This window comes from Oncorhynchus clarkii, chromosome 2, assembly GCF_045791955.1.
Source record: "Oncorhynchus clarkii lewisi isolate Uvic-CL-2024 chromosome 2, UVic_Ocla_1.0, whole genome shotgun sequence".
Classification (NCBI taxonomy): Eukaryota; Metazoa; Chordata; class Actinopteri; order Salmoniformes; family Salmonidae; genus Oncorhynchus; species Oncorhynchus clarkii.
The window spans coordinates 11,486,221-11,499,373 of NC_092148.1; the positions used below are offsets into that span (position 1 = coordinate 11,486,221).

At 45.0% G+C, this 13,153-nt stretch overlaps 2 protein-coding genes across 3 annotated transcripts in view; both read right to left on the minus strand.

Moving 5' to 3' along the window:
* Window positions 1-2,626, minus strand: part of LOC139421179 (thrombospondin type-1 domain-containing protein 4-like) — a 99,835-nt gene extending 97,209 nt beyond the window's left edge. The window contains exons 1-2 of one of the 2 annotated variants that reach the window (XM_071171812.1): window positions 2,072-2,626; window positions 490-553 (exon numbers count right to left, since the gene is read on the minus strand). In XM_071171812.1, the coding sequence (XP_071027913.1) occupies window positions 490-553; window positions 2,072-2,094 (87 nt within the window). In that variant the 5' untranslated portion in view covers window positions 2,095-2,626. The remainder of the gene's footprint in view (window positions 1-489; window positions 554-2,071) is intronic. The other variant, XM_071171803.1, reaches the window with a different exon arrangement.
* Window positions 1-13,153, minus strand: part of LOC139421213 (uncharacterized) — a 1,124,809-nt gene that overhangs the window by 1,035,300 nt on the left and 76,356 nt on the right. The window lies entirely within an intron of this gene.

Consider the following 13,153-nt stretch of genomic DNA (forward strand, 5'->3'; position numbering starts at 1 on the left):
ACCACTCCGCCACCAAGGGACTTCGGTAATGAGTGACATCACAAAAACACAGCTGCCACAGAGCCGAGACCATTACTGACTCACGACCACTGACCCGGGCCCGATCTGACCACTGGTCACACAGTGAGATGGTGCACCACTCACTGCAGGCTTTCATGGGTTGATCCACCAAATCAAATCAAATCAATTTATATAGCCCTTCGTACATCAGCTGATATCTCAAAGTGCTGTACAGAAACCCAGCCTAAAACCCCAAACAGCAAGTAATGCAGGTGTTGAAGCACATTGGCTAGGAAAAACTCCCTAGAAAGGCCAAAACCTAGGAAGAAACCTAGAGAGGAACCAGGCTATGAGGGGTGTGCCGGGTGGAGATTATAACAGAACATGGCCAAGATGTTCAAATGTTCATAAATGAACACGAACCCTAAACTACGATTACAGACACTAATCGCCTCAAATCACCATCACTATGGTAAACCCACTACTCACCTTTTTCTTCTCAGCCTTGGTCAGAGAGGATGTGACTGCCACAAAACCCCACAGCACATAAATCCTGAGAGAGAGGGGGAGTGAAGAGAGAGAGAGAGAGAGAGAGAGAGAGAGAGAGAGAGAGAGAGAGAGAGAGAGAAAAGAGGGAGATAAAACGATGAGGGGGATAGAGAGGAAGAGTGAAGAGGGGTTTAGTAAACAGAACCAGATATGATGAGTTTCCTTGCAGAGGATGTATTATGGGGATGCACTGTGTATCCTCATATCCTAAGACTATCAAAACGCCTCAGTAGCTTCATAAACTATATCATTTAATAGTCAACACATACTTATCTTTCCCTAACAGTCCAGAGCCTCTCTAGTAGCTGTTTAATAAACGTTCTATCATGAGTAAAAGCACCATGCATAATGTGTTGTCTTTCATTATAGGACATACTGTAAAACTAACTCTCAGCAGTTCAGTTGACACTCTGTCGAATGTTCCAGATCTAGCTATGTTAGAGGTGCACACCATGCGTCGTTTTTTCCCGGCGCAGCGTGTGAATTCAGGAATAACTGTTTCTTTGACCTAGCGGTTCAGCAGCGGTTCAGCGGCATACATCTCAATCAATCTGACCGCGCCGAGAAGGTGCAAACAAACTAATGCGTCCAAACATCAGCCGTGTTTTTCCTCCCACCTGTCCACACCCTGTGGCTTTTAAACACACTAGCCCACATCCAAACGCAATCACTCGCAATCCCAAATCATCATGTACATTTGTTTTAATAGTTTGAGACTTGGAGAGTGGGGCCTCCGACTTTGGTTTATATTGGCCACATGATTATAGGTTCCTTTAAAGTGCTTTTATATAGCTACACACTCAGGACACAGACGCATGAGCACTGGGCTAAAGTAGATGATTTGAGATGCACCAACACAATTATTGTGGGAACTGTGAAGACACACCACAATCCCATAACATCACCGCAATCACAAATCCGCAGGCCACATGTGACCGCTGTGACTGGTGCAGTTTCTCCAATGTGTGTACCGCCGCCGTCTCCCCTCCGACTGAAACCCTCCCCACAGTCCCCAGGCCCACACTAGACTAAACAATTATCCCAAAACCACAGACAAAGGTCCCGCACAGCCTGACACAACAGATCCGCTCAGCCTGAACTAACGACCCCCTACCCGCGTCCACGTTTCTCTTTACAGTGGCACATTGTAGAATAAAAACGGAGAGCGAGAGAAGGTGGACAGGGAGGGAGAGTGGGAACTGTTACAAAATCTGCCCAGACACAGTGAGTTTTAACCTCAACCCCAGCCCGAGGGAAAATTCCTTCTACATATCGTGCGGATGCAACGCAACACATGCGCGTGTACGCTTTACCTATATGCTATAGCACACACGGGATCTTTATTCACAACAGTTGACTTTTCAACAGTTTTAAATGCGTATAGATAACATATACTTACTGTACACTACTACACTTACTGTAGGCTACATCGCCACTGAAATCAAATTTGGTTAGAAAGCTTTCGCACACATGAAAGCGTGGAGCAGGTTATCTATCGGTCAGTAGAGTCCCCCCAATTTACCTGTACAGAAACCTGAGACGCATTCTCTCGGTGGCCTCGCCCTGAAGTATTTCCCCCCGGTAACGACTTTCTGACCACCGTATATGTGTTTTTGTTGATTCCCGGGGTGAGTTATTATCCGTTCCTTTCGGTGATAGTCAGAACAACCGCTGTGTCTTCTGTGTGGCTGTGAGAGAAGGTTCCTTCGCGTGCTCTCTCTCTCTCGGTCCCCCTCGTTCTGTCACACTCACTCACTCCTCCCTGGATTCGGATCGGGGAAGGGTTTCAGTTTTTTTTCTCTCGTTCACCCGACAACTTTTTTTGTCCTTGTTTTAAACTGGTGTGACGTCTGGCAGCCGGGGGGCCTGAAGGGGAGAAAAAGAGCGATACAAAATGGACAGATTACACAACTCTCTCTCTCCCTTCCATATCACACACGCACACACCAAACTGCGGGCACCACTCTGACTAATCTATAATTGAGTAACTGAGAGCCGCTTTCTGAGTTGCACAACAACCCCTCTATAAGAATGTTCTATTGTACAGACTTGTTCTGATCACTAATAATCATCAAGTCTTTGTTGACAACTGCTCATGGAGCTCAGAGTTGGCAGCGCTGACAGTAGCACCCCGTGGCGCGCACGCAACCCCCTTATTGTTTTAGTGCCAATAAATTAAATTAAAACAATTACAAGACTATTGTTTTACAACATCGAATATAAAAAAATCATTCCACAGAACTGTATCAATCATGCAAATATCTTATGAGAATAGTCGACAGACCAAACAGACACACCCGCATAGTTTATTGTTATTAACTTCTGAAATGTCCGTCTTTGTGGATGTTTTAGTTCTGATGTGTTTGTTATTGGCATGCATCGGTCACAACCCGTTTTTATAACCGGTTCAATCAGGAATAGAAACGACATGGTACAGCGCGCGAGCGTTCCCGAGGGAAGCCATTGACCGCGTTGCGTTCCAAATCTGGAGGGGCGATAATACAAGTGGACCCAAAGCGCAGCGCGCGCGGTACCACATCAGAGAGTGGTTGGGGAGCGGTTGAGCGGCAGAGGGGTGGCGATGATTTTCGGGTCAAAAGCAGAACTGGAACTGGCGCGGCACTAAGTTTAGTGACATTATTTGTTGTCTGCAAACACCGATAAGACTGGCCTGAGTGAATAGTCACTGCCTCCGGCTGCGTTTGCCACAGGTTTATGAGTTAAACACTAGAGAGGGAGGGAGGGAGGGGGGGGGGGGGGGGAGAGAGAGAGAGAGAGAGAGAGAGAGATGTGTGTATGGGTAGGTATGATCTAACACAGAGCTACTGGTCTCAGAGGACAGTGTGCTTTTCTTGGCCAGCAGAAGCACAACATGACTAGAGTACAGAGATGGTGATGGAGATTAGCTACATCAAACACTGGTCTAAGCCAATCTAAAGCCTGAACCACATTATACAACTGGCTTATGATTACATCTGTCACACTAACATTCTGTTGTATGAAATGATGAGGATAAACACACACACACACACACACACACACACACACACACACACACACACACACACACACACACACACACACACACACAATCACAGGATGTAGCCTATACTGTAACTAACTACACTGTATTAGAGAGTACTACACTGTATTAGAGAGTGTGTGAAAGACCTGCTGTCGTATTGATACTCAACAGAACTGATCCATTATCAAAGCGTAACAACAGGTTGTGTTTGTGTGGTCACCATGGTAATCTCTCTAGTGCTGTGTGCCCTTCTCCATCGCTCTCCCTTTCTTTCTTGTTCTCACTCTCTCTCTTGACCCTCCTGACCCTTTCTCCACACCCTTTTCTATATTCCTCTTGGTTATTCTCTCTCTCTGCATCCCTCTTCCTGCATCTCAGAGGCAGTAACCAGAGTGTGGGACCTGTTAGACACGCACGGCCAACCACACAGCCCTGATTAGCAAGCAATCACCATATCACACAAGAGGGTGTGTGTGTGTGGTATATAACTGTAGATCTGTTATTTGTCTCGGGTGGCTGTAGTGAGTAATAGCACTGTGGTCCGGGGCAGTTCCACCCCAGGGGAACAATAATCCCCCCCACCCTAACTACCTCTGCACCCCTTTGCTACCTCACACACCACACACACATAGACACTACACACCTCAGGCATTCTTACTCTTGCCACATACCCTTGACCCTTTCATTGTCAGAGTGCTAAGTTTAATGAGGCTTTCTGGGACCAGGAGAGAGAGAGAGAGAGACATTTGACATTTGAAATGTCTCTATTCCTTTGGAACTTTTGTGAGTATAATGTTTACTGTACATTTTTTACTGTTTATTTCACTTTTGTTAATTATCTATTTCACCTGCTTTGGCAATTTAAACATGTTTCCCAAGTCAATAAAGCCCTTTGAGTTGAATTGAGGGGGGGGGGGGGGGGCGCAGAGTCTAGACTGGCAGCCATATCAACAGGCATGGAGAGTCTTATATAAACCTTTACCCAGTGGAAGGCTGACCTAATACTACACTACACACACAGAGAAGGGGTAATGAATTAGAGAGAGAAAGGGGCCCAACGTTAGAGGGCGAGAGTGTGGAGGCAGAAAGGGGTAAAAAAAAAAGAGGGGGAGACAGTGACAAAGAGGGGGTAGAGAAAGAATGAATGACAAAGCGAGAGAGAGCCTTCTATGCCATCAAAAGGAAAATCAAATTTGACATACCACTAGGATCTGGCAAAAAAATACTTGAATCATTTAGAGAACCCATTGCCCTTTATAGTTGCGAGGTCTGGGGTCCGCTCACCAACCAAGATTTCACAAAATGGGAAAAACACCAATTTGAGACATTGCATGTAGAATTCTGCAAAAATATCCTCAGTGTACAACGTAAAACACCAAATAATGCATGCAGAGCAGAATTAGGCCAATACCTGCTAATTATCAAAATCCAGAAAAGAGCTGTTAAATTCTATAACCACCTAAAAGGAAGCCATTACCAAACCTTCTTTAACAAAGTCATCACTTACAGAGAGATGAACCTGGTGAAGAGTCCCCTAAGCAAGGTGGTCCTGGAGCTCTGTTCAGAAACACAAACAGACCCCACAGTGCCCCAGGACAGCAACACAATTAGACCCAACCAAATCATAAGAAAACAAAAAGATAATCACTTGACACATTGGAAAGAATTAACAAAAAACTGAGCAAACTAGAATGCTATTTGGTCCTAAACAGAGAGTACACAGTGGCAGAATACCTGACCCAACCTTAAGGAAAGCTTTGACTATGTACAGACTCAGTGAACATAGCCTTGCTATTGAGAATGGTCGCCATAGCCTGTCTTCTCTTGAGAGCCAGGTTTGCCTATGTGCACACTGCCCACAAAATGAGGTGGAAACTGAGCTGCATTTCCTAACCTCCTGCCAAATGTATGACCATATTAGAGATGTATATTTCCCTCAGATTACAAATCCAATTTTGATAAATTCCCATATCTATTGGGTGAAAGAAATACCATCGTGTGCCATTACAGCAGCAAGATTTGTGACCTGTTGAAACAAGAAAAGGGTAACCAGTGAAGAACAAACACCATTGTAAATACAATCCATATTTATTTATTTTCCCTTTTGTACTTTAACTATTTGCACATTGCTACAACACTGTATATAGACAGAATATGATATTTGAAATGTCTTTATTCTCTTGGAATATTTACTGTTCACTTTTGATTGTATATTTCACTTTTGTTTATCCAGTTCACTTGATATTCCCTTGAAACATATGTTTCCCATGCCAATAAAGCCCCTTGAATTGAATTGAGAGAGAAAGAGAGAGTGAGAGAGAAAGAGAGAGAGAGCGAGACTTCTGTGAGTTTAATGTTTACTGTTAATTTTAATAGTTTATTTCACTTTTGTATATTATCTACTTCACTTGTTTTGGCAATGTTAACATATGTTTCCCATGCCAAGCCTCTTGAATTGAAAGAGCTGGAAAGGGAAGGAGGGAGGGATTTGTCTGGGTCAGATGGAGTCAATATTTGTTCCATTCCAGAGGCATCTTATAGATGGATCAAAGAGGAGGACTGTGTATTCTTAACAGAGTGGGAAAAGAGGTAAAGGAAAGAATAGCTGAGTCTGAACAGAAGGAGAGGGAGAGAGGGAGGGAGGGAGGGAGGGAGGGTAGTTGGACAATAAGTGAGGTGGCCAATAGAATGGGTGGTCTTTTGGCAGGTGAGAGAAGGCTAGGAGGGGAGGTAGTGTCTATCACAGGAAGTTGGTGGCATCTTAATTGGGGAGGACGGGCTCGTGTTAAATGGCTGGAGCGGAATCGGTGGAATGGTATAAAATACATGTGTTTGATACCATTTAATTGGCTCCGTTCCAAACATTATTATGAGCTGTCCTCCACTCAGCAGCCTCCTGTGGTTCCACTCTCTCTGTCTGTCTCCACATTAACTCCACATTAACTCTCACACCCAACAAGGGGAGTTTGCATGGGAAGACTCAAAACACAGCTACAGGTGTAGGATCTTAATTTGACCTATATTGTCACAGCAAACATAATCCTGCAGCAACAGGATTTGAATGTTTAGTGCATAATGTTGCTTGATCAGTGGTTAGGCTATTGGCTGGCCAAAAGTAGACTACATGAAAAGTTCAATACTGATATATACAATACTGTGTGTTAGTGTGGGCTCTCAGGGAATTTATGTAAATCACAAAGCTGATCTGCATTTGGGGCGGCTGCATAGCCTAGTGGTTAGCGCGTCGGACTAGTAACCGAAAGGTTGCAAGATCAAATCCCAGAGCTGACAAATCCTGAACAAGGCAGTAAACCCACTGTTCCTAGGCAGTCATTGAAAATAAGAATTAGTTCTTAACTGACTTGCCTAGTTAATAAATACAGGTAAAAAAAATTCTCAGCAACAAAAGACTGGTCAAATTAAGCTTCTACAACTGTGCTCACAAGAATGGTTCTGAGATGGATTAGGAGAACTTCATGTTAAGGATTGGAATATATTGCTGGCTTGGCTTAATGGTCAAGTGGTCAAGTGATAAACATACTGTACTGAGTCAACAACCTCAACAACAAAGATCTTCAATACATCAGAATGTTTGTCTAGACAAGGCATGTGAAAATGCAATGTGGTCTCAAACAATTCATATTATTCTGTGACACTTAATTTATACGTAATATGTTACGTTAGGTTACATCATGAATGGAATTGCGGTCGTTCCATATACTTTGAGGGCGTATAATATCATACATTTTAACCAGTCATACAATAGCATATGAAGCATAGAAGGACATTCTGATGTGGTTTGGTTGGTCTAGGTCATTCTGTTGTGGTTTGGTCGGTCTAGGTCATTCTGTTGTGGTTTGGTCGGGCTAGGTTATTCTGTTGTGCTTTGGTCGGGCTAGGACATTCTGATGTGGTTTGGTCGGTCTAGGTCATTCTGTTGTGGTTTGGTCGGGCTAGGTAATTCTGTTGTGGTTTGGTCGGGCTAGGACATTCTGTTGTGGTTTGGTCGGGCTAGGACATTCTGATGTGGTTTGGTCGGGCTAGGACATTCTGATGTGGTTTGGTTGGGCTAGGACATTCTGATGTGGTTTGGATAGGCTAGGACATTCTGTTGTGGTTTGGTTGGGCTAGGACATTCTGATGTGGTTTGGTTGGGCTAGGACATTCTGTTGTAGTTTGGTTGGGCTAGGACATTCTGATGTGGTTTGGTTGGGCTAGGACATTCTGTTGTGGTTTGGTTGGGCTAGGACATTCTGATGTGGTTTGGTTGGGCTAGGACATTCTGTTGTGGTTTGGTTGGGCTAGGACATTCTGTTGTGGTTTGGTTGGGCTAGGACATTCTGATGTGGTTTGGTTGGGCTAGGACATTCTGATGTGGTTTGGTTGGGCTAGGACATTCTGTTGTGGTTTGGTTGGGCTAGGACATTCTGATGTGGTTTGGTTGGGCTAGGACATTCTGTTGTGGTTTGGTTGGGCTAGGACATTATGATGTGGTTTGGTTGGGCTAGGACATTCGGATGTGGTTTGGTTGGGCTAGGACATTCTGTTGTGGTTTGGTTGGGCTAGGACATTCGGTTGTGGTTTGGTTGGGCTAGGACATTCGGATGTGGTTTGGTTGGGCTAGGACATTCTGTTGTGGTTTGGTTGGGCTAGGACATTCTGATGTGGTTTGGTTGGGCTAGGACATTCTGTTGTGGTTTGGTTGGGCTAGGACATTCTGTTGTGGTTTGGTTGGGCTAGGACATTCTGATGTGGTTTGGTTGGGCTAGGACATTCTGATGTGGTTTGGTTGGGCTTGGACATTCTGATGTGGTTTGGTTGGGCTAGGACATTCTGTTGTGGTTTGGTTGGGCTAGGACATTCTGATGTGGTTTGGTTGGGCTAGGACATTCTGATGTGGTTTGGTTGGGCTAGGACATTCTGATGTGGTTTGGTTGGGCTAGGACATTCTGTTGTGGTTTGGTTGGGCTAGGACATTCTGATGTGGTTTGGTTGGGCTAGGACATTCTGTTGTGGTTTGGTTGGGCTAGGACATTCTGATGTGGTTTGGTTGGGCTAGGACATTCTGATGTGGTTTGGTTGGGCTAGGACATTCTGTTGTGGTTTGGTTGGGCTAGGACATTCTGATGTGGTTTGGTTGGGCTAGGACATTCTGTTGTGGTTTGGTTGGGCTAGGACATTCTTATGTGGTTTGGTTGGGCTAGGACATTCTGATGTGGTTTGGTTGGGCTAGGACATTCTGTTGTGGTTTGGTTGGGCTAGGACATTCTGATGTGGTTTGGTTGGGCTAGGACATTCTGATGTGGTTTGGTTGGGCTAGGACATTCTGTTGTGGTTTGGTTGGGCTAGGACATTCTGATGTGGTTTGGTTGGGCTAGGACATTCTGTTGTGGTTTGGTTGGGCTAGGACATTCTTATGTGGTTTGGTTGGGCTAGGACATTCTGATGTGGTTTGGTTGGGCTAGGACATTCTGTTGTCGTTTGGTTGGGCTAGGACATTCTGATGTGGTTTGGTTGGGCTAGGACATTCTGATGTGGTTTGGTTGGGCTAGGACATTCTGATGTGGTTTGGTTGGGCTAGGACATTCTGTTGTGGTTTGGTTGGGCTAGGACATTCTGATGTGGTTTGGTTGGGCTAGGACATTCTGATGTGGTTTGGTTGGCTAGAAGGACATAGTGGGAAGTTCACTGTGAAGCGTTGACAGACCACCTGTCAAATCGGTCTCCAAAACTGTTCCCCACTTTCTCTCTTTCTCTGCTCTGTCCCCCTTCCCCCCCTTCTCAAAAATGTCCCCCCTCTTTAGGTCGATGTCACACATTTCCATCTAATATATTCTGTAGCATTCATACAAGCACTTGTACACACACAGATAACTTGCTCCTGTTTTTACCCCCAACAAATGTAGTTATGTTATGTCAAAGGTTAAATATGCAGGTGCAAGTGTGTGCAGGTGTGTTATTTGTGCAGGTCTGTGTTATTTTGTCTTCTCTCACTATTTTGTCTCTCTAATCGCCACATAAATCTCCAGTGTCTCCAGCCACGAGTGTGATTTGGATAGCGACATGAGAAATATCAGATATCAGAACACAAGGGCTTTCCACACAGGTTGGCACCAGCTCACACAGCAGAATTCAAAACCGATGGCCTCTCTTTTCTCTCATTCTCCAGTTCTTTCTCTCATTCTCTCTCTCTCACTCTTTAACCCTCCACTTGCCTCTTTCTGTCTCTTTCATAAAGCCGGAATTTACCTCCAGCTAGCTGCTTCGAGAGGAGTCATACAGTAAATATTTATAAAGAGGCAGAAAGCAGGTTTATTCTCGCCGTCTCCTAAACTAGTCCAAGCCTCCTCGCCTCCTCACCTTCCTCTGAACTGAGAAGAGAACTCGCTCTCCCTCTTGGCATCATCTCACCACGCTGGGGAGAGAAAATAAACCAAACGCCTCTCTCACAGGGTGGTTGGAAAGAAGAGACAGACGGGCCGACACACACACACTCTTTTCAACTCCGATCCTTGCTCCTGTCAAATCATTCTTTCTTTCTCTCCTCCTCCTCTCTCTCTGCTGAGAAGAGGATAGGAAATCAGGTCAGCTGTGTGTTGTTGAACATAGCAGACATATTTGAGAGCAAAGTGAAGCCAGAGCTAGAACTGTACCTTACTGTACCGAGGTGTGTGTGTGTGTTTGTGTGTGTGTGTGAGGGTACATCCATTACTGGCTATATGCAGGGCCTCTCCAGACCTGGCACTTTCATTGGGTTTGTGTGTGTGCAAGCGTAAATATGTGTGTGTGTGTGTATGCCTCCACGGGCATGAAACCTTCACAGATCACGTGTGTTTGTGTGTGTGAGAGTGTGTTAGGGTGCATCCATTACTGGCTACAGTGGCTTGCGAAAGTATTCGCCCCCCCCTGGAATTCTTCCTATTTTATTGCCATACAACCTGGAATTAAAACACATTTTTGGGGGTTTGTATCATTTGATTTAAACAACATGCCTACCACTTTGAAGATGCAAAATATTTTTTATTTGATTGAATCTTTAAGTCATACCACAGATTCTCAATTGGATTGAGGTCTGGGCTTTGACTAGACATTTAAATGTTTCCCCTTAAACCACTTGAGTGTTGCTTTAGCAGTATGCTTAGGGTCATTGTCCTGCTGGAAGGTGAACCTCCGTCCCAGTCTCAAATCTCTGGAAGATCGAAACAGGTTTCCCTCAAGAATTTCCCTGTATTTAGCGCCATCCATCATTCCTTCAATTCTGACCAGTTTCCCAGTTCCTGCAGATGAAAAACATCCTCACAGCATGATGCTGCCACCACCATGATTCACTGTGGGGATGGCATTCCTGGGGCGATGAGAGGTGTTGGGTTTGCTCGTTTTCGTTGATGGCCTAAAAGCTCAATTTTAGTCTCATCTGACCAGAATACCTTCTTCCATATGTTTGGGGAGTCTCCCACCTGCCTTTTGGTGAACACCAAACATGTTTGCTTATAATTTTCTTTAAGCAATGGCTTTTTTCTGGACACTCTTCTGTAAAGCCCAGCTCTGTGGAGCGTACAGCTTAAAGTGGTCCTATGGACAGCTACTCCAGTCTCTGCTGTGGAGCGTTGCAGCTCCTTTCAGGGTTATCTTTGGTCTCTTTGTTGCCTCTCTGATTAATGCCCTCCTTGCCTGATCTGTGAGTTTTGGTGGGCTGCCCTCTCTTGGCAGGTTTGTTGTGGTGCCATGTTCTTACCATTTTTTAACAATAGATTGAATGGAGCTCCGTGGGATGTTCAAAGTTTCTGATATTTATTTATAACCCAACCCTGATCTGTACTTCTCCACAACTTTGTCCCTGATCTGTTTGGAGAGCTCATTGGTCTTAATGGTGCCGCTTGCTTGGTGGTGCCCCTTGCTTAGTGGTGTTGCAGAGTCTGGGGCCTTTCAGAACAGGTGTATGCATACTGAGATCATGTGACACTTAGATTGCATACAGGTGGACTTTATTTAACTAATTATGTGTCTTCTGAAGGAAATTGGTTGCACCAGATCTTATTTAGGGGCTTCATAGCAAAGGGGGTGAATACATATGCACGCACCACTTTTCCGTGTTAGATTTTTTTTTTTAAAGAAGTTATTTTTTTCATTTCACTTCACCAATTTGGAATATTTTGTGTATGTCCATTACATGAAATCCAAATAAAAACATTTACATTACAGGTTGTAATGCAACAAAATAGGAAAAATGCCAAGGGGGTTGAATACTTTTGCAAGGCACTGTATATGCAGGGCCAGATGTAAACAGCTCCAGTGAGAGGTGTGAAGTCCACACAGGAGGATTGGAGAGACGACCACCTGACTGGGCGAGACGACCACCTGACTGGGAGAGATGACTGGATCAAATAAAGACTTTAGAAAACCTCAACGACCAGATCTGGACAGAAGTTGGGAAATGTGGGGGGAGGGGGGGTGTAGAGGGGAGTGGGCTTCTATGTGTGTGTGTGTGTGTGTGTGTCTAGTGATCAGTGCGGGTGGGCCCACGGTTTGGTGTATATCCAGCAGAATCCTTACAGCTGATTTATTCCCCCAGTCTGTTTCTCAATAAGGAATTAATTTCAAGGGACTGAAGCTGGGCAACTGGAGCGTGTAACAGTGAGCTACACCGCTCCAAGTGTTCCATCCACCACACACCCCCGTCAGAAATAATAATATTTCCTTCACTAATTGGCTTGCCCCTATCCAAACATTACCAGCCAACCCACACGCCCAGCGAGAGAGAGGAGAGAGCGAGGGCTCAACACTGCTAGGTTGTTGTCACTGTTTGCTGCAAAGGCCAACAGACCTCCTGTTATTGTTTTGAGTGGCTGGACTCTCAGCCACCTGGCAGCAAACTCTCTCTCTCCCTCTCACACCTCCGTGAGGACCAAAGAATTGATTCCCATCCAAAATCCTAACCCTAAATCTAACATTAACCTTAATTATATCCCTAATTGTAACCCTAAACCTAACCCCTAAGCCTAAAATAGTATTTTTCCTCAGGAGGCCAGTAAAATGGGGACCGGCAAAATTAATTTTCCTTGTTTTACTATCCTTGCGAGGACTTCTGGTGCTCACAAGGACAGTTAAACATACATACATACAGGAAGGTTATTTTTACAGGAGGTGCAGGGGAAAGGGAGTCCAGGCACAGGGGTCTATTTCAGGTCCACGTCCCACCAATCATTGTCTGACAGGTTCTCAGTGATACCAGCAGAACAGAACAGTACCACCATGAGGACGTCACACCACCGTTCTGTTTGACTTCCTCTGGTCACGGTCACCCTGCCTCCCGGCCCCCTTCCCACAGAAAGGATGACCTGAAACTGGAGTGTGTTCCATATGGCACCCTATTCCCTTTATAGTTTACTACTTTAGACCAGAACCCACAGGGCTGTGAACTACATAGGGAATAGTGTGCCATTTGGGACAGGTCAAAGGAAATAGGGTGCCATTTGGGACAGGTCAAAATGGGAATATGGTGCCATTTGGGACACGCCAGAGTTAATATGGTGCCATTTGGGACACGCAAGAGTTAATATGGTGCCATTTGGGACAGGT